This window comes from Triturus cristatus, chromosome 2_1, assembly GCF_964204655.1.
Source record: "Triturus cristatus chromosome 2_1, aTriCri1.1, whole genome shotgun sequence".
Taxonomy (NCBI): domain Eukaryota; kingdom Metazoa; phylum Chordata; class Amphibia; order Caudata; family Salamandridae; genus Triturus; species Triturus cristatus.
Window position 1 is genome coordinate 438,698,709 of NC_140581.1, and position 22,784 is coordinate 438,721,492.

Genomic DNA, 22,784 nt, shown 5'->3' on the forward strand with positions numbered 1-22,784 from the left:
TGTATTTATCCACATTTATTTTTGCCACAAGCAAAAGACGCTACAGCTAGTATTTTTCCACATTTATTTAAAATTGACAATTTTATTAGTTTTCTAGTACAATATAGTCTATATTGTACTAGAAAACAAATAAAAAATTTAGGACAAAAAAATGATAGATCTTGGATGGCTAATTAGTGGGCTGTGCTGCTTTGTCGTTCTCGCTCTCCTTCCTGCTTGACTATGTATCCCTTACTCCTAAAGGCGACGCAACAGCTCCAAAAGATTGTGCTTCAAATCAGATGGAGTTTCTTGCTGTGCGAGATAACAAAGCTGACAAGCCACACCCGAGTACTTCACAGGTCTTTAAAAAGACCATTCACATGTTAACGAGGCTTTGTTGTTTATTTCACCCCTTTTTACCAGACTGCGGGCAGTGTCTACCCCCTGTGAGACACGGGTGGGAGCTACGTGCCCATATATTTTTTTAATTTAAACAGAAACAGTTACGGTGCTGTTTACAAAAGAAAAGAAACACAGCCCTCAGAAGCCTGTCTGAAAGGAAACGGGATGGGTGCCGTGAACCTGGAGGACAGCAATCTAAACAACGACCCTCGTCAGGAAGCCTGACACCTGTAGAAAATGTAAATGTGGCAAATGGCTAATGATGAAATGGAAAGGCGGCGTGGGAGCCATTTAGGCTTTAACAGACAGAGTGACATGAATTTTCTTCGAGCGCAGCTAGGAGAGCAAGTGTGGGAAGCATACTACCTCCCTGCAAGTGTGGGAAGCTTCTACTACAGCAGGCATCCAAAGTCCATTAGCCACACATTGCTTCCGTCTATCTGTGTCCCTTTGTTTCTACCCGGTGCCCTGCTCTCCAAATTCCTCGCCGGCACGAGACACCGTGACCCGCGAGTCACTGAACACAGGGCACCCCCACTCCGCGCTGCCAGCACGGAAGCCGTCCTGTTTCTCATTCATTCAACTCTCCCAGTCTCGCTTCGTGCCAGGTGCCTTCCTTCATCCAGCACAGTCTGCCACGGGTACAAGCGCCTTATCTTCCATTCCAAGTGCCCCGTCGGTAGCAAAATACCCGACGGCAGCGTGGCCAAATTTGCTAGTATTTTGCTGTTTATAATTATAAATACAGACAAAGGAAATATAGATTTCCGTCTGTATTTATATGTATAAATCCGTAAAAAAGGAAAACCGGGAGCCCTAATTATAACCTCGAGGTAAATGCTAACTTTGGAATTGCTGCATGGAAACATGTCGTGTTTGGTGTCAAACACCTTGGAATCATACCTCCACACCAGTAACTGGTGTGGGAGGTATGACTCCACCCTACTAGAGGGAGAACCATGACTTCACCGGTACACCCGGTACCAGCTTCACAGACCGCGGCATCACAAAATGGATGCTGCCAGCCACAGACACGAGTCTGCCAACCTGCTGCTGGACGAATCTCCGACAGGGGAGGCCTGGACAATAGGTCTCCTATCACAGGGAGGTGTGACCACCTCCCAGACAGGCTTTAGTGTATTGGGGCTGGGTGGGTGCACTCCAAGAGTGCTTTGATGTCTGCACTGGGGGCACATTTGGTGTCCCTGTGCATAGTCCAGCTCAAACCGGTTGCAGGGGCACTCAACCCCTGCTCTGGCGCAAAACTGAACAAAGGACATGGGTGTAGCCACCCCTCTGTCCTGACCCTCCCATAGGTGGGTCCCCAGAGTTTGTCCCACCCCTTCCTTGGGTATAAAGTAGGAACCCCTAACTACAGGACTTTAGATTTACCTGGACGAAACACTGCTACAGAATCTCAGAACTTCTACTATCTACACGACGTTGTATGACCGAAGAATCTCCCTTGGAGTAAAGGAGTTACTCCCCTGCAAGGCAGACACCAAAGACTCATCTGTCCAGTTTGCATCGACGCTGCTCCTGAAGGACACCGATGATTTTGCAACACAGGAGGTAGGTTTCCAAGCTTCCCAGAGGCTGATCCGTGCTCTCAGCAAACCTGAGATCAAAAGCCCTTGTGGGGACCGTGCAACCCGAACCCCTGGACACCGCGACCATTTGCAGCAGCATATGCTTCTTGGCGATCCCTGAGGCTGTGCTTTGGGCTATTTGTAGTTCAGACCCCGAGCAGTGATTCCACAGAAGATTGCTGGCTGACACTCCTCGACTGACCTGTGGGCTGGTATCTAGCGATTCCTCTCTAGGTCCCTTCGTGATCCCTTGTCCGTTGACTTGTGGGTCCCTGAGAAGGGCACTTTGACTTTCAATGGGCTTACCTGGTTGCTCCAGACGTGCCCTGACTCTCCATTGCTTGGGGAGTCCACAGGACCTTACGGGCCCACACCGAAGCCGTTTTTCTCTCACCGCGTTGGTTGCCGTTGCCAAGGCTTGTTGGTCTCCAATCTGGACACCGACCCCCCAGCACTCGACATCCTTCGTGGGACAGCTCGCCTGCACCCTGTGGTCATCATCAACGCTTCCTGGTCTCCGTGGCAGTGGAGTCAAGCTTCACCTCATCGCACCTGAAACACCCGACATCAGTGGGCATTCGTCTATTGTGCCCCTGGTCACTGGCAAGTGATCCAGACTCTGTCCCCTCTGCTTTCAGGTTCTTCTCATCTTCGATCCAGCCTTGGATCACACCGGACACTTCTCCTTTCCACGGCAGCAGCACTTTGCAGCACATCGCCATTGAAATCAACGACGATTCCCGACACCATTTGACACCTATGCACCCGGCTTTCCTGGGTGAGGTAACACGAGTACTCCGGTGCTCCCGTGGGTGCTGGCCCTAGAACCCTCTAAGTCTGAAAGGGTATGCTCAAAGTCCTCTCCTAAGTGTCCTTATTCTTTAAAATTCCAACCGCGACTTTCTCATTGAATTGTATGGGGCTCGCGGCTGTGTTCTCACACTGCACACGTCCCCTGTGGGTCCCCTGTGTCACTGCCTTGGGTGGTTCCTTGGGGTCCCAGCGATTCTACGTGCTCTAGGCACTGTGTCTAGTCAAGTCGTGGCTCTTATACCACTTTCTTAATATATGGTTTGGTCTCCCCCTGGAACCCAATGTATATTGTGCTATTTACTGTCGTTTAATAACCGTATTATTGTGTGCCTTGCTCTCTAACTTCATAAAGAGGTTAGTAGAGAGTGTTTAGAAATAAATACATATATTTTATATATATACCTTGTGTGGTTCTCCTTTCATTTAGTTATTCAAGAGGTTATAATCTGGTACACCAAGCTGCTTTACACTCCTTCAAGACTTAGCCTGAAGGCTGCTGTCCATAGCTACCACTAGGATAGCTTTCAATAAAGGTTGTCTTAAACCTAATCATCGATAAGGGTTGTTTGGACTGGTGCATGGTGCCCACTATAACTAGTGGACAGCATATACCAGGCCAACTTCTCACAGCAGTGCGTCCACCTTACTAGTGAGCTTCTATATGAGCGCCAAAACTTCATGTCTTTAATACCTTTTACTAACACGGAGAGACAGAACTCTAGAAATTTCCCCCTCCCTTCATCTATTGCAAAACCAAGGCTGACCGTACTGGTCTGTTTCAAGGTCAAGACTGAAGCCAGGCGAACCTCCATGTTTTGACTCCAAAACAGAGAAGTACATTCCTCTCTCATGCTTTCAAACGCACATCTCACACGGTCTATTCCAGTAAGGCTGTTTTGCTCTGTGCTGAAAAGAAAGAAAACATTCCGCTCTGAAGCTGCGAGAAGGCTCGAAATGAAACCATACAAGAGCACAAAAATGATGCTGTACATTCAAAATGGAGTCCGTTAAAACACATACAGTTAAAGGTACCCACAATCTCACAATGTAAAAATATTTGAAGAAAGAAAGAAACACACACATTTTTAGAAGCCAAGATTTTAACTCATACTTGGAAAAAACTCTTTATACAAGGTATTGAGAAGAGAAAATCCACTGTAAGCATTTGAACTATATATTTTAGGGGGCAGAGCCAGGCAGCGAAAAAGTTGGCCGTGCTGTACTCAGATTCAGAGTGGCCTTGGTTTCTCCCTTGCTTTGTGCTGGCTCAAGGAGTTTGAGACTCACAGAGGGAGCCAACGATTAGTGGAAGTGGTGAGGACTTCACTGATCCAAGTCATTTGTGGGAGTGGATGTGTCCTCATCCCTGATACAGACCGAACTGCAGCAAGGAGAAGCCTAGACGAAAGTTGCACCTGGCGTGAGGAATGCATGTATAACTAATGGGGCTGTACACTTGTTGGAACATGGGTGTAGCTATTTCCTCTTTGGAGAGCATGAAGAAGAAAGGACATTTAGAAACGGTCTTAACTGTAGAGAATCCGTAAAACCTGAGTGGCTAACCAGAAAGGTTCATTAGGTTTCAGCAGCCTTCGTGGAGGAAGAGGAATACATCTGGAGACTGTTTATGGCGGGGAAACACTCTAAAAAGTGATGGAAGACCTTTTTTATTTTTACAACTCAGATGAAGAGAAAGAGAGAAGGAAAGTACACATACCGTGTAGGACTCAATAGCAGATGGGAACTGGGAGACAGAGTGACATGATGTTTAGGGTGGAGGTGATTACTTAGAAGTTGGATGGCGTGGAAAAGGTTTTCACTAGTCAAAAAGCAAATGGGTGAAATGTCAAACCAAGTGTCGGGGTGGAAGTAGCAGTAGATTCAGTGAGCAAAAGAGTTCATTCTAGATTATCGGCGCCAAAACATGTGAAGCTGGAGCTCAAAGAGGTAGCATACCTGGGCAAAGTGCAATGTAACCCATGATTGCGAGAAGCTCTCAATAATAGGATATTGCTGGAGCAGAAGTATTGGTGGTGACACGGTCTTTCGTCACTGATCGCATGACACACAATGAAAACTCTCACCCACCTCTGTTGAGGACCCTTTGATTGCCATCAAAACCTTCTGAGTCGTCAAGGACAATTATGATGGTACTGTCAGACCCAAAACTATAAGAGTTTATTGTAAAAAAATAGCAGCGGCTTGAATGTCGACCATCGGTATAAGAATGAGAGGACATTCTAATTAATGGTAAGTAAGATGAAGCTCTTATGTTAAGGGCATTTCTAGACAAACTGCATGGAAGGGGGTCATTTCTTCAGTTTATATCATTGCAAGAACACAAGTGCTTGGTTCTTGCAATAAAGTGCCACTCTAATTGCCACACATGCAGCAATACAATGACACATAACCACACTGAATGCATTTAAATGTCAGACATGAGCAAGCAGAAAACTTTATAGCTTTGGATAAATCCCCTCGGTCCCTCACAACCTGGACGACTGCCGCAGGGGCCCCATGACCAGGTCCATTCATTGCTTACTCTGACCGAAGCCTCCCTCCACCTCCTGGGGTCTCCCATGCTTCTTAATTGAACGTTACTTAAATATATATTTTCAAAGGGACTTGTTTTACCTTAAACACTAAATCTGAGCATTTTTCAACATCCCAACTTATATTTTAATTTCAAAAATAATAACTTGCATATTCATAGTGCTTTCAGGCACAGCATGGGACCAATGTAGCACTAAAAATATGCAATTTTTTCCCTCTGCGCAAACCAGGATTCAGTTCTGCCACTGTCTGGTTACACACATAAATCTCTGCAGCAAGTGCAATAATCATTTGGGCTTTCAATTCATACGGAAGAAAAGTGCATTTCCCACAGATTATTCTACCTTTGCATTTATTTTTCTTCTACATTTTATATATTTTTACCTTTGGGTGAATTGACAACAAAACATTAAGATGTTATTGTGTTCTTTTTAGCCATTTCTCTTTCCGCCGTAGACCCACTTGCCCCGCCCCACTGCACTCAGGAGGATTTATTTTTCAGTTTTACATAGCACGAACTCTATTCGAGTGTTTTGGAGCGCTTTACAGGAACACCAGTGCAAAAGGCCGCTAGATAGCATCTGTAGACTGGAGGAAGACAGCTGAGTCTCGGAAAGAGGCACGGAAAGACGCAACCAATCAGCACTTCTGAATTCTGAGCAGCACAGTAGGATTGATTGAGGTGCCCCAATCCTCCAATCCGAAGTCACCTTACAGGTTTTTGGTACTCCCCACTCCTAAACGACTCCTAAAGTATGTTCAGCCATGGTATTGGTTATTATGAAACCCGGAAGTGCTAATGTTACCCGCAAATGGTAACCGCGAAACAATGAGCAATGGATCTTAGTTTGGATCAATTGAACGATTTAGTAAATTTCGGACAGGTGATGGAATAGTTGAATATTACGTCTCGGGCACCCCAAAGGATCAAATGGATCAGCCGAGGAGTGAAGACGAAATTTTAAACATCTATAGGTGTGTGAAACAGAGTTCTGTATTTATGCAAATACCTGAGTAAAATATTATGTTTTTGTTTCTTTATGCTCCTTTTGTTTGCCCCCGCCCACCCCGATAATATTTTAATGAAAATTAACAGGGCAAACATCTGCAAATGTATCGTAGACGCGAACACAACAATTTTAAGTCAACATTGGACGCATGCATATATTGGTGTGGTCATTTTACGCAAAACTGTGATCTATTTGTGTTATAATTCAAATGTTACTTTATACACTTAAGGCATATTTCACAGTTGGACTGTAGTGGATATACGGGTCTAACTTGCCGTGTAAGGGAAATGGTAATTGAACACGAAATGGTGATGCCACATGGACATGCAAGTTGAAAAATGTAATGATATCAGTAACTTTTGTTGTAAAGTGACAACAGTAACGTATTCTCCATACACTACAGATTATATTTTCTGTTACTTTGGGATCCTAGATTTTCTAGATCAAAAGAGTTCAAAGCAGTGAGCCATGTCAAATGAGTTGGTCGTATGTCGAAGCACATATCAACGTGTTTAGATTCGGTAGGTAAAGAGTCTAACGTATCCCATAATTGCTGCGATCTTTGATTCCTATTTAGAATATTGATCATTGCGTTGTCTGCATCTCTAGCAGAGTCCAGCCCATCATGTATGAATTGACAGTTGCTTAGAGCTTTTACATTCAGATAGGATCTATCTGACTACAATAACAATCATGAGACCCATAAATCAGAGAATTTTAATTTAAGCACATGGTTAGAGGCAAATATGCAAAAGAAGAGCATATTATAGGCAGGGGACTAATCTACTTTTAGAATTTTATCTATAAAATAACTTGCTTTATTCCCCGATAGGCGAGTACAGCAGACATTTAGTATCTTTCGTTTTAAATTACCAGTCACCCTTACACAATTCCAAAAATCATTGGTGTTGCTAGGACGTAATTTATTTAGTCTGTATGAGGTCCCGAAATTTCGGTGCACAGACCAAAATTTTTATTTGGACAAGTCTAGGGTGACGTTTGCTGTAGTCTATGAGCACTAATTTAATCACTTGCTTCCTGAGATATCGGAAGTAGGTTAACAAGGGCTATTATGGAATCCCATTTTCTTAAGTCTTGAGAGTAAGTTTTCACGGTAATAAAAACCTATACACCTTTGCAGAAATGTGACCTTTCTGGGGGTGTTTCATGAGTAGGTTGGGTGCTCTGTGTGACATGGCCCTTTTGTTTATGATACTGCAGCTTTCAGTTTAAGGCATTTATATCAATCAATCGATCAATCAATCGTGGAATTTATATCGCGCACTACTCACCCGGAAGGGTCTCAAGGCGCTTGGGGGAGGGGGTCTGCTACTGCTCGAACAGCCAGGTCTTGAGCTGTTTCCTGAAGACGATGTGGTCCTGGGTCAGCCGCAGGTGGACGGGCAGGGAGTTCCATGTCTTGGCCGCCAGGTAGGAGAAGGATCTTCCTCCGGCGGTGGCTCTCTGGACGCGAGGGACGACGGCGAGGGCGAGATTCGCGGATCGTAGCTGGCGGGTGGGCGTGTAGAAGGTCAGGCGGTCGTTGAGGTACCTTGGGCCCAGGTCGTGGAGGGATTTGTGTGCGTGGGTGAGGAGTCTGAACGTGATCCTCTTGTTGACCGGGAGCCAGTGCAGGCCTCTCAGGTGGCTTGAGATGTGGCTGCGTCGTGGGACGTCCAGGATGAGTCGGGCGGAGGCGTTCTGGATACGCTGAAGTCTCTTCTGAAGCCTGGCTGTTGTACCGGCGTAGAGGGTGTTTCCGTAGTCTAGCCTGCTGGTGACGAGGGCCTGGGTGACCGTCTTCCTGGTCTCGATCGGGATCCATCGGAAGATCTTGCGGAGCATGCGGAGGGTGTGGAAGCAAGATGAGGAGACGGCGTTGACTTGTCTGGTCATCGATAGGGAGGAGTCCAGGATGACGCCCAAGTTGCGTGCGTGGTCCGTTGGCTTGGGTGCGGTGCCTAGGGCCGGGGGCCACCAGGAGTCGTCCCATGCGGAGGGTGACGGTCCCAGGATGAGGACTTCCGTCTTGTCCGTGTTCAAGTGTATATAGATCTATCTTAAGCAGTTTGTGTTTCTCTTCCAGTTGAGTGTATGGTGGGGGTTGTTTCATTGTGACCACTAGTGTGTCTTTATTAACTGTACAATTAATTAAAATCATTACAGTAAAAGTGCTCAACATATTGCGGCTAAAACAAATAGTTAAAAACTGTTGTTTGTAACAGAAGTTTAAAACATATTTTGATAAAAGAATTTGCCTCCCCTCCCCAATTCCACTTAAGTCAATCTTCCCCAGGGTTTGTGTTTATGGAGGTGTGGCTTTGGTGGCAGTCCAGAATTCCGGGTTGGTCTATGGGTAGCATTAAAGAGCTATGATTCATTCCCATTGGTCTCTGATCCATTAACCATGAGAGGCGTTTTTCTGGAGGAGATGCTAGAAGTGCAGACAGGCATCAATACACGGTCAAGACCACCTCAACACCCTTGCGCTGGCTTTGTAATGTACTTCTCCGTTTTATTTTGTTCATTTGCCGTTTTTAGGGCAGTCCTGATGTGGTGGATACATTTCCCCAGTCTGGCTAGGGTCATCGTGCTAGGCTTGGAAAAACACATGTCTGATACTTTGCTGCAGGATTTTGTTCCATTGATGGGACAAATCGGACGCAATAGTCGCCTTCGTTCCTTGATAAGATTGGGGCAATAGCATAGAAGGTGCAGCCACAATTCACTCTTGTATGGACAGAGTCTACAGTTTGTGGCTTCCCCCCTTCGAGCCCATGCAGGGTTAAAATCCACGATTCCTAAGGGGATTAGTCTCATGGAGAGAATTTTGCTTCGGGCTGATGGAGTGATAGCGTCACTGAGGTAAGCCTGGGCTTTGCCTGCTGTGTAAGATCTATTCAGTGGGTCCAAGAGTGGGCTTGAACGGAGGGATTTAAGGTCCAGATCAAATGAAATTTCGCTCACTTGTTTGTTTAGCACTCTTTTCCATGTGTTCAAAGGGATCTCCGGCCTCAATATGCTCCTTTCCACTATATTCAATGTTTTGATCGCTTTATCAAGGGTGGCGTGCCAGGGCATATATTGCTCTTTGAAGATTGATCTTAATTGGCGTTTTAAGGTGTTAGCTGGGGCCCTTAAAATCCTGAGATAGAGTTTTATGATGTCGCCCTGGCACATCAAGTCCGGCCTCGCCACTCCTAGCTCCAGCCATAGCCTTGCGCTCCTTGATTACCTTGGAATCGGAAGCACTGTTTTATATGCTTTAGATCAGGGGTCTCCAACCTTTTCTGTAGTGAGAGCTACTTCTGCTTAAGAAAGTCTTCCCGAGCTACTAGAAAATGTTATACCTGTAAAATAGTGACTACACTATGACCACCCAAAGCAAGATTTTCAGTAGTTACCACCGAAGTATACCAAGTGCGGCTACCAGCAGAAATGCTGGGAAAAAGTTCTTCAATATTAAATGCCTCCCCTTGACTTATGAAGTAACATTCAAATCTTGACATGCCCAGTGGCACAAAGGACATAAGCACAGCAGTACGTCTCCCCAGCTCAGCTTGAATTATCATTCACCAGTTTCGGAAAATGCACATTTTTCTATCTAATACTACTTTCCACTGTGGGCAAATAAACTCAATTTTCCAGCAGAAACCCCATTTTTGAAAACTAAAACTGTCTTAAAAATATCAGTTTTCAGTTTTTGAGAAATGCAGTCTCTAAACATCAGCTTGTCATTATCATCATGTACTCCCATGTACAAATGCCTCATATGGACAGACTACTTTGAATTTCCAGGTATTACAGTCATATGCCATGGATGCTCACCATTGGTATAGGAAACAATGGTCCTAGACTTCTTTAAAGCTACAATTCAGTTATGAAAAACATTCATTAGTTAAAGGGCATTCGGTACATATAGAATTGGCATTGTATCATTAATGTACCACCATTTTCTTTACAATGCAAACAAGTATATCTTTAAAAGACACAAAGGCACAAAATATCGCTCCAATAGTGACTGTTTATTATTTAGTTAATTTTATAACAGATCACCATATTCAATGCTCCAAATAGAGAAAGAGGTTGCTCCAAGGGGAGTGTGAAAAAGGAAAGTGCTCGTGAGGTAGGACAGATATAAAGGAGAGGAATCCAAAAGGCAAATTCAATAACCAATCAATTACACATTCTGGTATCCTTAGTAAAACTGGTAGTGGTTCCTAGTGGCACCAGTTTTACAGATAGGCCTGTCCCTTATGGATTTACAAATATTCATTTCATGATTTTCTGATGACGCACAGAGAACATTGATCTGTGAAAAGGCAGGGCTGGGATGATATCAGGTACAGGCCCACTGAGGGAGAGTGTCGACGTTTCGACCCTGGTGCAATGAGGGTAATTGATATCCTCTGCAGGCGGGTCTTCCCCAGGACGGGGGTAGGGGAGGCAACCTATGGTGAGGTACAGTCAGGATACAGCCCCTGAGGAAGACCCGCCTGCAGAGGATATAAATTACCCTCATTGCACCAGTGTCGAAACGTCGACACTCCCCCAGTGGGCCTGTACCTGATATCACTGATAAAGGAGGGACTGCAACATGGTCAATCTCCTTGTGGCTTAATTATATTGAGATTGGATACAGACTGTCATGTAGCAGGTCCTGTCAGCTGGCACAGTGTGTGTTTGAGTGTTTGGCTGGCTGTCACTCTTAGGGTCTTGAGATGATCAGTGCTGCCTTCTTTAATAGTCACCGACTCTGAAATTGATACTGGGCTTGATTTCTCTGATGTTTCAAATGGGCAGTCGCCTTAGCCCGTTCCGTCAGCCAAACCCCTAGGTAATTGTATGACTCCGCCGTCTTGATTTGCAAGTTGCCCAAACGCCATTGTGCTTTCTTTTTCTGATGGTAGGTCCCAAAGATGACAACCTTGGTCTTTCCTTGGTTTACTGTCAGATTATTGATGTTGTTAAAGGGATTTAATGCAGTTAGTGCTCTTTGTAGGGCCACCTTTGTGTGATCCATTATGGCGGTATTGTCGGCGTATTGAAGCACCGACAGCCTCGTGTTTCCTAGTCTTGATGTTACTAGGCTAGCTTCTTTTAGGGCGTCCCCCAGATCCGCCGTTTATAGATTGAAAAGAATGGGAGCCAGCACGCAACCTTTTGTCAGCCCGTTCTCCGTGTTAATTTTCGGGTACACTGTGCTGGCGCTAGTTTTAACTCTTACCCAGGTGTCTTCATAGAGCGATCTTATTGCCTTCGGTAGGTTCGGTGGAATGACACAGTTTTCTAGCTTCCACCATAGTCTTCTGCGAACCACTTCATCAAAGGCTGTGCTGTAATCCACGAAGCGTGGTGGGTGGTTCTTCCGGGTAGCCTGTGTGGATAAGTAGGCCAATGCCAGTACGTTATCCATGGTCGATGTCTGTGACCTGAAGCCAGTTTGATAAGGTGGTATAATGCTATTTTCTTCTGCCCACCCCTCCAAGTCCCTTAGTAGAAGGCGAGCGTAGGCCTTGACTTCAAGGTCAAGCAGGGCAATCAGCCTGTAATTTGATGGTTTTAAGCGGTCTCCTCTTTTGAAAATAGGGACCGAAATGGAGCCCATCCAGGAATCGGGAGTTGTTGCTGATTGGAAAGTATGGTTGTATAAAGGAGGTAGCAATGCTGCCCAGAAGTCAGGGGCCTTTTTGAAGACCGGTGCTCGAATTCCATTTGGTCCGGGGGCCCCATTGTTCTTCATGTTCTTGATGATCTTACTGACCATTTTGGGGATTTAGCTGGGCTGGTGTTTCGCCATGTGTTTTCGCAGGCATTCTGTTACCCTCAGGCCAGTTCCATTGGCTGACTTTCGTGTCTCCTGGAACGATGTTTATTTGCCAGTCTGGGCCCTCCCTGCCACTGTATCCTTCTGGACTGACTTTATGGGCAGGGGCGGTTGCGTAGAGCTGTTTGACATAAATCAGCCTGTCCTTTTCTGCTACTCCGTTCTCTCTTGAGATTCCTCTACTGCTCATTTGATTTATGTGTCTCCACAGGTGGGCTGGGTTCTTCTGCTTTATCAGGGCGAAGACTTTTAGCCATTCCCTTTCCGTGATGGTGTTTTTATGTTCCCAAATTTTCTTCCTTAGTGCTGCCCTCAATGAGGCGACCGACGGTCCCTCCGAAACACCGCCCCCTCTTTTCTTTTTTACGAGTGCCTTGCGCAGGAGGCGTTTACAGACTTGTATGTCTTTGTTTGGCCCTACGCTGCCCCCTCTTGGTTGCCCTTTGGGCATGGGGCGTTTTGTCTGGGGATTCCCAAGCTTTACTTGTAGGTCCTCCACTGTATTTTCCCAGGCCTTTATGGGTAATAGCGGCGTAGACAAATTGCCTTCCTGTTTTTCTTCCAGCCATGTTTGTAATGTGTTACCTATCTTTTCCGACCATTTGATCTTCCTCAAGACACTGTGTTTTTCGTCCCCTCTTGATGCTCCGATGGTTTGGTGGTGTAGAGCTGGCAAAACTGTCATCAGGAAGACTGCTCTCAGTGGCCTATGATCGCTTTCTGTCCTGTCTTCAACTTCAAAGTCATTCAATCTGGCCGCCAGAGCTTCGCTGACGATGATGTAGTCAATTCTTGAGATGTCTCTAAAGGTGGGGGGAGGATCCCTTGTGTTCGAGTGGGCTTTTTTCAGTGCATGTGTTGAGGTCAGATTATGGTTGCTGATGAAGTTGGACATGGGTGCTGCCCTGCCGGAACTCAGGGGAGGGGGTTGGTTGTGTCCAAATCCCTCAGATTGAAATCCCCCGCTAGAATAACCTGGTGAGATTTGTATTTACACAAGAGGTCTTCTAGTTTTCCCAGCAGACCCTCCAACTTCTCTTTCATGGTGAGCTGGGCCAGATTGATGTAGCAGTTAATTATTAGAAGAGGCGTAGGATGCAAGTTAATATTCAAGCCTCTGATTTGTAGAGCTTGCAATCCAGGTGTGTTGAAGTTGATGGCTTTAGCTTCAAGGGCACTTTCGTGCTTTATAAAAACTGATAGACTGCCGGCCGGCCAAATAGATTCTTTTTTATGGCTGGAACAAAGTGCTCCTAGTACCCTGCCAGTGAGGTGCTGGACAGGGCCCAGGTCTCTTGGAGGCAGAGTATGTCGGCAGTTTCCAGAAACCGCTTCAGATTATCATTGCCACTGATTTTGTTTAAACCTGCTATGTTCCAGGAGATTATGGCTAGTTTCTCTTTGTCGGCTGCTCTTCGCCTTATCCCCCCCCTTGCTAGCCAGGATTCTCTATTGTTAGGGATACTGGTGCTCCCCCCTCCCCCCCCCTAATTATTTTTCGTGGTTGATTTAGGGCAGAGGGGCCTGCACTGATGACCCGGGGGTTATTTTGACCGGAAATCCTGATACCCTTTGGGACCCTAGGGGCTGTCTGAATTTTACCCGGAGAGCCCAAACTATTTGTCCTGTGCAGGATTGACCACGGGGCCTTTACCCTGTGCCAGGACATGAGGATATTTTGGATGCAGCACCGTCTGAACATCGATGCCCCCCTCGGCAAGTTGTATGGAGTTGTTCGCGATGGCTTGTTGTATTTTTATATGATTTAAACCCACCACTGTTGAGTCACCGTGTGTGTCCCCTTTGGACTCAGGAATTTCACCCATACTATGTCACCCATTTGTATTTGTTCTAGGGTTGCCAGATGTTTAAAAAGGTGGAGTATATTGCGCCTGTTCAAGATGTTGTGCTGACCCGTGCTGTGATACCTTGGGGTGAGAATTACCTCTTGGACTACTGTTGGTGAGCCAGTGATTGGGGCCATTTTTCCCCTGTATGGGGATGGCTCTGGCTACCCTAGTCCTGAGTTTTGGCTTCCTTGTTTGCTCGATGAGTGTACTGCTTGGGACCAATTGTTATGACCTTGATTGGCCCCAGCGCCGGCCTCTTGACTAAGTTCTGCTTGAAATGGGGACAGATCCAGCGGTTGCGGCGCTGTAATGGCTGTCGCTGTCTGGTGGCTTGCTTCACGTGGTGCTAAACTTAATGTGGCTGTTGGGACTTGTCCGATGGGGTGGTCTGGCCTTACAGAAGATTCTGACCTTGCTGAAGGTTTATGGTCCATCACAGCTGAGATGCTCAGAGAACTTAGTAAGGTTTGCTCTTCTGCCCCGGGGTGAACAACACGGGCAGCCTTTTGCCAAAGTTTTTGGCAATAAAAATGGGATAGGGCTGGGGAGGATGGATGTTCCCTTGCGGGGGCTGGGGAATGCTCCTTCTCCACTGCTGTTGACTCCCTCTTGTCTTTTTGTTTTTCCCCGTTGTTTCCTCCGCTTCTTTTTTTTCTCTCGCCTTGATAGGATGGAGTCCTGTTCGTTGGTTATACTGAGGGTCTGTTCCTGCGGGTCTACTACAAGGGCATCGTGCCCCCCCCCACACTGCCCCTGGATTTTGCTGGATGTCCCTTTGTCCTTTAGGGAGCTGCCCTTATCGTCTGGAGTCTCTGGATCCGGGCCCGCTTGAGATCCTGCTAGCTTTTTTGCCTCCGGGTGGTTGCGGATTGTCTGCGCCATGTCATCTGTGATGGATATACTTGATGTCTCCCAACGTCCTTTAGCTATTTCTACTATGTCCGTTAGGATCTCAGGGAGAGAGGCCCATTTCTCCATGGCCTGGCAGTTCGGACTGGACTGTTCCCATTGGGCACAGGGTCAAGACTGATTTGCATAGGGCTGGGTCCAAACTGGAATGGCATGGTGAGCAAAAAAACTGAAGGATTTAGGCCCAGATCTCTGTACTGGGGTGAATGTATGACATTGTTCTGCATTCTGTCCATCAATAGTTCTTTTTGCATTTCTCCATAAGGGTTGAGCAGCAGCAGGTACAGTCCCCCGGGTTGGAGGTTGAGTACTGATAGAACCTGTTGTTCAATTCATCCACCTTGGAGCTTATATTGACTAAACGGGCTGCGATGGCTTGTAGGAGGTCTATTTGGACTTCCATTTTGGATGACTGCCACAGAAGGGCTTTGTTGGTGGAACAATTTGTCTCGGTTGGGGGAGATCTCTCCAAATCTGCTTCTATGCTGACGTTACTAAAGTTGTTGTCAGTTTTTGAATTGATGCCCTGTGAGGATGTTGATGGCAACAACAGATTAGGGGTTAATTCAAGGGTTCTTTCGATCTTCTGACCCAGATTGTAGAGGAATGAAGCGGTTAGGTCTCTTCCCGCCGGGCAATTTAGCCCCTCGGTAACTGAATGTGGCCACGAGGTTATGCAATTTACTTCAGGCTCTGTACTCTGGGAATCAAAACCGTTGTCACTGGCTTGATCAATTTGTGCTTTCGTCACAAACGTTGGTGCATCCTTGCTTAAAGCTGGTTCGTGTGGCTTGGTGGGTGTGGTATCTTGCCCCGTGACTGAGATTTGGTAGGGAGTTGGACACATGATTGTGCCTTTAGGCTACATTAAGTCGGGTTGGCCGCAGGCTGCGCCCTGCTTTCCCTTCTGTCCCTTGGATTCCTTATTCAGGAGTAGACCCTCCCTGGAATTTCGGGTGTGCTCCGGAGTTGTTCTGCCCAGCCCCTTGGGACTGCTGTCTTGGGGCACACTCGAGCCATAAGGTAGAGCGCCAAGGGTTGTCTCGTGGGTTATCTCGTGGTCAGGGTTCAAGGTGTCCTTTTTCCTAAGGAAGTGCCTTATCAAGCTCTTTTGTGCGGCGTCTTGCAGTGTTTCCTTTCTGTTATCTGTAAGAGATTTACTCCTTGTGACCCTTGTAGTCCCCTTTTTTGGGGAATGGGTTCTGAAAATTTACTCTGGGGTCGTGTGCACTCGCCCTTTTCGTTTGGGGCCTATTGCTGGGTGAAGCACTGAGGGGGCTCCTCCTGCTGTTTGCTCCAAGTAATTCCCCTGCACATCTTGCCGGGCAGCGAGGGGCGAGTACTCCTTTCGTTTGGGCTGGACAAATGCAAAAAAAATGCTGAGGGGGAGGAGTCTGTTGAAGGGTCTTAACGTCTTGACATATCTGTTGCTCCGCCCTGTAGTCCCCCATGAACTGGTGTCTGCCCCTATGCGGTATGCGAGAGGGCAGGTGGGCACAGGTGGGCAAAGCAGGTGAGCACAGCAGTTAAGGAGCTGGTGCAGCGGGAGGGAAGCAGTGCTCACAGATTGAATCAAGGCACACCTGGCACCGTAGCCCCAGGAATACCCCCTCACCAAGCCTTATGCTGCCCTCGCTGGTTGTTGCCCCCTTCGCTCACCTGTGCCTTTTCTGCGCCAAATACTGGGGAGGTTGAAAGACCGGCAGGCAGCACTGTCTTCCTGGACTTCTTGGTCTCCTCTGTGCCTCTGCCTATCTCAGCTGCTGCTGTAGGTGGGGGTGCCAACCCCTCTTGGGATCCGGCCTGGCTGCCTAGTCGACTCGCTCCTTGGTGGCCTGTGCCTGGCCTTGAGGAGCTGCTGAAGACTGCAAAATGCAGCGAGTGGGCGGCAGGTGACGGCCGGCTAGAGATCTGCTAGAGATCTGCTAGGCGTCCTCCTTGGGCCGTTGATTTTTTGCTTGGGCCGGAGGTGTCTCGGGTGCGGGAGGTGCAGGATGCAAACCGGCCGGACGCGGACCAGACCGTGCGTCTCCTCGCGCTGAATCTGGCATGTGGCGCTTGTGGTCTCATTGTGACCAGGTGTCTGATTACAGTAATCCCTTACTTCCCATAGTCTTTCCAATAATATTTTCAAGGAAAGTGAAGCAGAGAGAAAACTGAAGAGTTTCTCATTTAATGAGCCAATTTATTACCCAGTCATCACAGCCCGGATGTTGTAATATTGACTATGGCTCTAATTTAGATATCAGCGAATGGGTAACTCCGTCACAACGGTGACTGATATCCTGTCTGCCGAAATGAAAAACCCATTATACCCAAGGGATTTATATTTCGGTGGACGTGACCTTTGTCACCGTTGTGGCGGAGTAACCCGTCCACCGGAATTGTAATCGGGCCCTTTGTCTTTAGAATGGGTGGTTTTAATTTGTATTATAGTAACAGTTGCCATTAGTTGTAAGGGATTCACTAGGTTTCTTCATTGTCTGTAGGCATGCTGGAAGGTTTTGAATGTCTTGACTAAGCTAGTGTGCCCAGGGGCAAAGGTGGTGCGGTTCCCAGAGGCCTGGTCTTAGAGTGGATCTCAGATCACAGCCTCGAAATAACGCTAGCAAACAATAAACCCCCATCCATTGGCAAAATTGATGGCCGAGCAGAGCTCCATGCATATTCCAGATTCGGAAAATACATTTTCTATTGTGGCTTACAACCCAGATCATAATGTATGATTTGCACAGCCTGCATAAGGGGCAGTACTCCTTCACCAGACGTAAGACTCAGAGCAGGAGTTAGGAGGTGTGGAGGTGTGATACGATGTGTAATCTCCCTGGCAGCTGAAGCACACTGGTTAGTGGATGCGACCCAAGGAGAAACCTCGGAGTGTGGTACATCAGGCATTCTGTGACTGTTTTCCATGTGGAGCGGTGGCAAGGTGTGGGGCAGGAGGACAAAGTCCCCCTCAAAGGAAGTGTCATCGAGGTCTCCCGTTGTGGTTTGCTGGTACTCTCCTGCGGGAACGTGGTGGACAGCATAAGCCTGATGATTGGAGAGCCCTGAGCATGGAAGAGATAAAAGATAGAATTGCCTGGCACTGCCCATTTTCCATGTTGGTAGGTTCCCCTTAAAGCTGCATGCTGCTTCCTAAATCCTCACTAGTGTCACCCACCAGAGGCCTTACCTACAAAGCATATTGATAGTTATCTATCAAATTGGGATCCACTCCTTGCTTTAGCAACAGCGGAAACTGCTTCGACAGGTAGCTGCTACAAGGTGCTGTGCTACATTGCGGCTGCCTCACCCCACTATAGTGTCGATCCTGAGCCGATGCTATTGGTGAGACAGAAGCACCTCAATTGAAAAAGCAAACCTGAAGGAAAGTGAAAGAGCACAAATGGGACATTGGGGCCGGGCAAGACAATGCGGAAGACTCTGATGTTCAGACTTTGTTACTCGAGATTAGGAGGAGGTCAACTCCATATACCTCAAAATTGATGTTTCTGACTATCAAAGTTGATCACATGAAGGAACTACTGGATAAATATGCATAGAGACTGGATATGCCAGAGCGACACATATCTGATGTGGAAGATGACAGGATATGAGAATACAAAAGCTAGAGAAAGCTAAGGACCACATACTTGCCGCAGCGGAAGACTTGGAAGCAAGATATCGGTCTAATAACCTGCACATAATAGGTATCTCAGAGACCTCTAGCACCAGTCGTATGGATCTATTTGCAGAGAAATTGCGGAAGTAACTGTGTGGAGAAACAGAAGTGTCTTCCGTTTTTGTAGTTGAGCCGGCACATCGATCGATATAATTTCCAGGTTAATAAACTCTAAAGAGAGGGACTTAGTCTTATAATCGGCTTGAGAAAAAAGGACTTGCGACAAAGGACTTGCACTCAAGAGAAGCTCTTTATTAATATACCCAGATTTCAATGTCAATGTGCAGGTCCTAAAAAAGCAGCCTTCCTACCTGTGAAGAAAAAGTAACAACAAATGGAATTGGAATATATGATGCTTTCTCCTGCCAAACATAAATTAAAACGCTAGATAAGCAGTTGTTCGTAAAATATATTATGATCTTTCTAATCATATAAAAGTGTATGCAAGCTGGTGTATAGGTCCGACCACGAAGGTCATTTTACTTGCTATGATAAATGGTTCACATAGGTTTATTCTTTCTCTTTCAAGAGTTACGCTGTATTGCATGTACACGTAATTAACAAAATTTCATGATTACTAGCAAATGCTTTTTTCCCCCCACAAACATAACTAATAGGCTTGAATGTATATCGTGGTCGGGTTAGCATCTCGGTAAACCACTGGTGCAGAGTGGTCAGGTGAGGTCACTTTCGATATGTTGCTACTAGAACGGATGATATGGATCACATAGGAATGGCATCCAATAAATCAAATACTACCACTCTTAAATTAATAACCTGCAATGTCAGAGGGTTAAACCACCCAAGAAAGGCCAGATTAGTGCTTGTCTATATAAAAAGTCATATTGTGGGCATTGCCAAGTTAAAGTAAACTCACTTGGCCACAAAGACAGAGGCATTGTTTGCCAGAGCCACTGATCATTTTCTTCAGGTGAAAAACACTAATGGGTGGCTATACTAGTCAGAAGGAGCGTCCAATTCAGGCATGCATACTAACACTGTTGCTGATGTGTAAGGCAGATATTTGGTCCTACAAAGGGAATCTGGAACAGAACGCTTGATTTTGATTAATTCATATGGGTTTAATGCGGATATGCCATCCTTTTTTGAGCAATTTAGGCATCAATGTGAAACCCTAACTGTACACACAATATTGTGGTGGGTTGAATTTTAGTACAATCTTGGACACTGAAATTGATAGGTCCACTAGATCCTCACAACCCTTACCATAGCTGCACACACCATTCACATAATTACCAACAGGCATTTCACATGTCCAGAACATAAAGGGTACTCTTTTTATTCATCACCACACGATGCATAACTACCAGGGATACATGTATGGAAATCAGGGGGTCTAACATCTGACCACGCTGTCTTTCTTTCCACTACCCTCTGTCAATTACCTTTGCTTTGGCTTCTTTGTCCAACAGAGGCACTCCTGACAATCTAGATACACTGTTGGAGATGAAAGCAAGCAGGGAATTGTAGAATATTTTACTTTAAATAAGGGAACAATCTCCAACTATTCGACATTATGGGAGGCATTGAAGGCAGTAATTCAGTGGCCTCTGTATCTCCAAGCAATTGGGTATTCTTAGGCAGAGCCACAATACCATAAGAACACTGAAAAGTGAATTGAAGGAGCTGGATGAGAAATACTCTAGAATACATAACTGCAGAACACGGGCATAATTGTACACTGCTTTACTAAGATTTAGAGATGAGGCGGACAGATCAGTGTCTGGAGAGTTTTCCCCAGGCTAGAAGTTATAGAGAGGGGATGGGGTGGACCTAGCTAGACTCCTGAAATCTAGATGGGCTTCCCATGGAATGTTTGAACTCGTAGGCGAAAATGGGATGAAACACACTGCGACCCCATCTAACTTATCAAGTTTCTCTAAGTACTATGCAGAGCTCTGTAAAGACTCAGCTGAAGGATCGTAAGATCACTAACTAGATTACTTATCAGAGGCTACCCTTCCATGATTTGACACACAGGAAAGAGAACATTTTAATTTGCCGTTGAGGAGTTAAGGGACGTAATAAAAAATAAAATAAATAAATCTGCCGGGAGGTAAACACTTTGTACTGATGGCTTGACTTCAGATTTTTACAAAGCATATGCATATATCATGGCCCCTCATTTATTGAGGGTGTATGCCGAAGCTAGAGAATACAGTTTAAAGATTTATTATGAGTTTAGCAGTGCGGGAGTTGGCCCGCCCGATCCCACACCACCTAACCCATGTACAAACTGCCTGCCAGATTAGGAGTTTTTTCCTGGCTGGCAGCTCTTTGGCTTTTCCAGAGCGGGCCTAAGAAATAGGCACTGCAATGGGAACGTCAAAGGCAGTACCTGCATGGCATGGACTGCTGCAGTCCATTCCGCGTATGTACTGGTGTGCATGCACACAGTGTGGCACATGTTGTGCCCCCCTGTGTGCATTCACCTGGCGTGAGGCACCAGAAGGCCCTGTAGGGCCCCCTTTCTTTCCTCACCGCCACACTTTTCATGGTGGTCGCACCGTCATGAAAAGTGTAACGGTGAGGAAACTTGTAATATGCTTGGCGGGGCCACAGTGGCCCAGATAAGCATATTGTGGCCTTAATACCGCCACACCACCGCCAGGGATTTGCGGTGGTTCCAGGGTGGCCCGACTGCCCTGGTTATAATAGGGCAGTCAGAAGACCGCCTCCACTACGGCCCTGCATGTCTGGCGGTCCGTGGACCAACCAGACTCATAATAAAGCCTAACTGTTCTTCTCCACTCTTTTTTGTTTAAACCAGGTAAATCTCCCACTGATCGCCATGTATAAAGGCCTCTTACTCTGATTAATGTCAACACTACAATTCTGGCAAAAGTGATAGTTAATCGACTGTAGCCAAGTAAGCGGGGCTTGGTACCCCTTGGACAGGCCAGGTTTGTCCCATGCAGGTCAACATCTGAGATCATTTCTGAAAGTTTCTTTAACATATTTATCAAAATTAATCTGTACTGTTTGGTGTATGGCTCAGTTCATTGAGTTATATGGCCTAACATTCTTGGGAGGAACCAGCAGCCAACCATATAAATAGCTAAAAGAAATACCATCGATCCAGTGCCTATCCAAATGAGTCACCTGGCCCTGGACTTCATAAAAGTAGCAATTTCTTTGGGAGAGTAATGATTACTGTTAAGTCGGTACCCAATGATCCGAGGAACACAGGATTGAGGTTAGGTACTTCTTTATTTCAGTTGTTAACCTGCGTAGATAAAGCGATGCTCACCCTAAGCCAGCTATTCTTCAACTGCCTAATACAGAATCCCCAGGCTCAGGTGGAACGTGGAATGCACAACACATAATGCTCCACACTCCATGCCATGAGAGCATCTACATAGTTAGGATTACAACACATCCTCCCTCTTATACAATCAAACAATGAGAAGAAAAGAAGAGCACACCTAGCAAAGAATAGAAGCTAAAGTACATAAGTTATGATGAGATAAAAAACAAAAAGGAAGACTAATAAAAAAACACAGTCTAAAACTTTCCAAACTGCACAGTACAAAACATACTTCAAGCATATGTTATCATGTAACAATTTTAAAAGAATTAACAAATAATAGATTAAGTTAAGTACATATGTAATCTTTCAAGTAGCTTGGAGGAAAACGACCTCTAACATGTCTTACTTCTCTAGCAGCAGGGACATTTGGCTCCACCTCATATGGAGCGGCAGAAGCATCACCACCCCCTTGTCTTCCCATAAGAGTGGAACCGCTAGCACAAGAGCCATTCATGAGGTCACTGTCTGACATCGATAAAAAGATATTGCTGGAACTAGAATTTTGTACCTCATCCCTGACCTTGGCACCTGCACAACCTTTCTGGTACAGGGCAACACGTCTATAATTCCATTTGTCTCCATTCTCTAGAATAACCCCATAAGGTAAAGTGTGTTTGACTTTGTAAGGTCCCCAAAATTTTGAGCAACGTGTACCCGGTCTACCACTACGTACTTTCACCCAATCACCTGAAGTAATACGTTTCTCAGCTTTCTTATCAGTACCCCTACCTTGTAGAGGGTCAACAGCAGGAATATCAATGGAAGTAGAATCTCCCAAGACAATATCTTTTATCCAAGTGGGAACCAATTTGGTTTTGGGAAGCCTACCACGCATCCTTTCAAAAGGTGTCTTA

At 46.0% G+C, this 22,784-nt stretch overlaps 1 protein-coding gene across 2 annotated transcripts in view; it reads left to right on the top strand.

Annotated features, from left to right (window-relative positions):
* The first annotated feature begins 6,082 nt into the window (after positions 1 to 6,082).
* CENPH (centromere protein H) overlaps positions 6,083 to 22,784 on the top strand; it is a 466,689-nt gene continuing 449,987 nt past the window's right edge. Inside the window, exon 1 of one of the 2 annotated variants that reach the window (XM_085632190.1) lies at positions 6,083 to 6,314. In XM_085632190.1, the coding sequence (XP_085488316.1) occupies positions 6,271 to 6,314 (44 nt within the window). In that variant the 5' untranslated portion in view covers positions 6,083 to 6,270. The remainder of the gene's footprint in view (positions 6,315 to 22,784) is intronic. The other variant, XM_085632197.1, reaches the window with a different exon arrangement.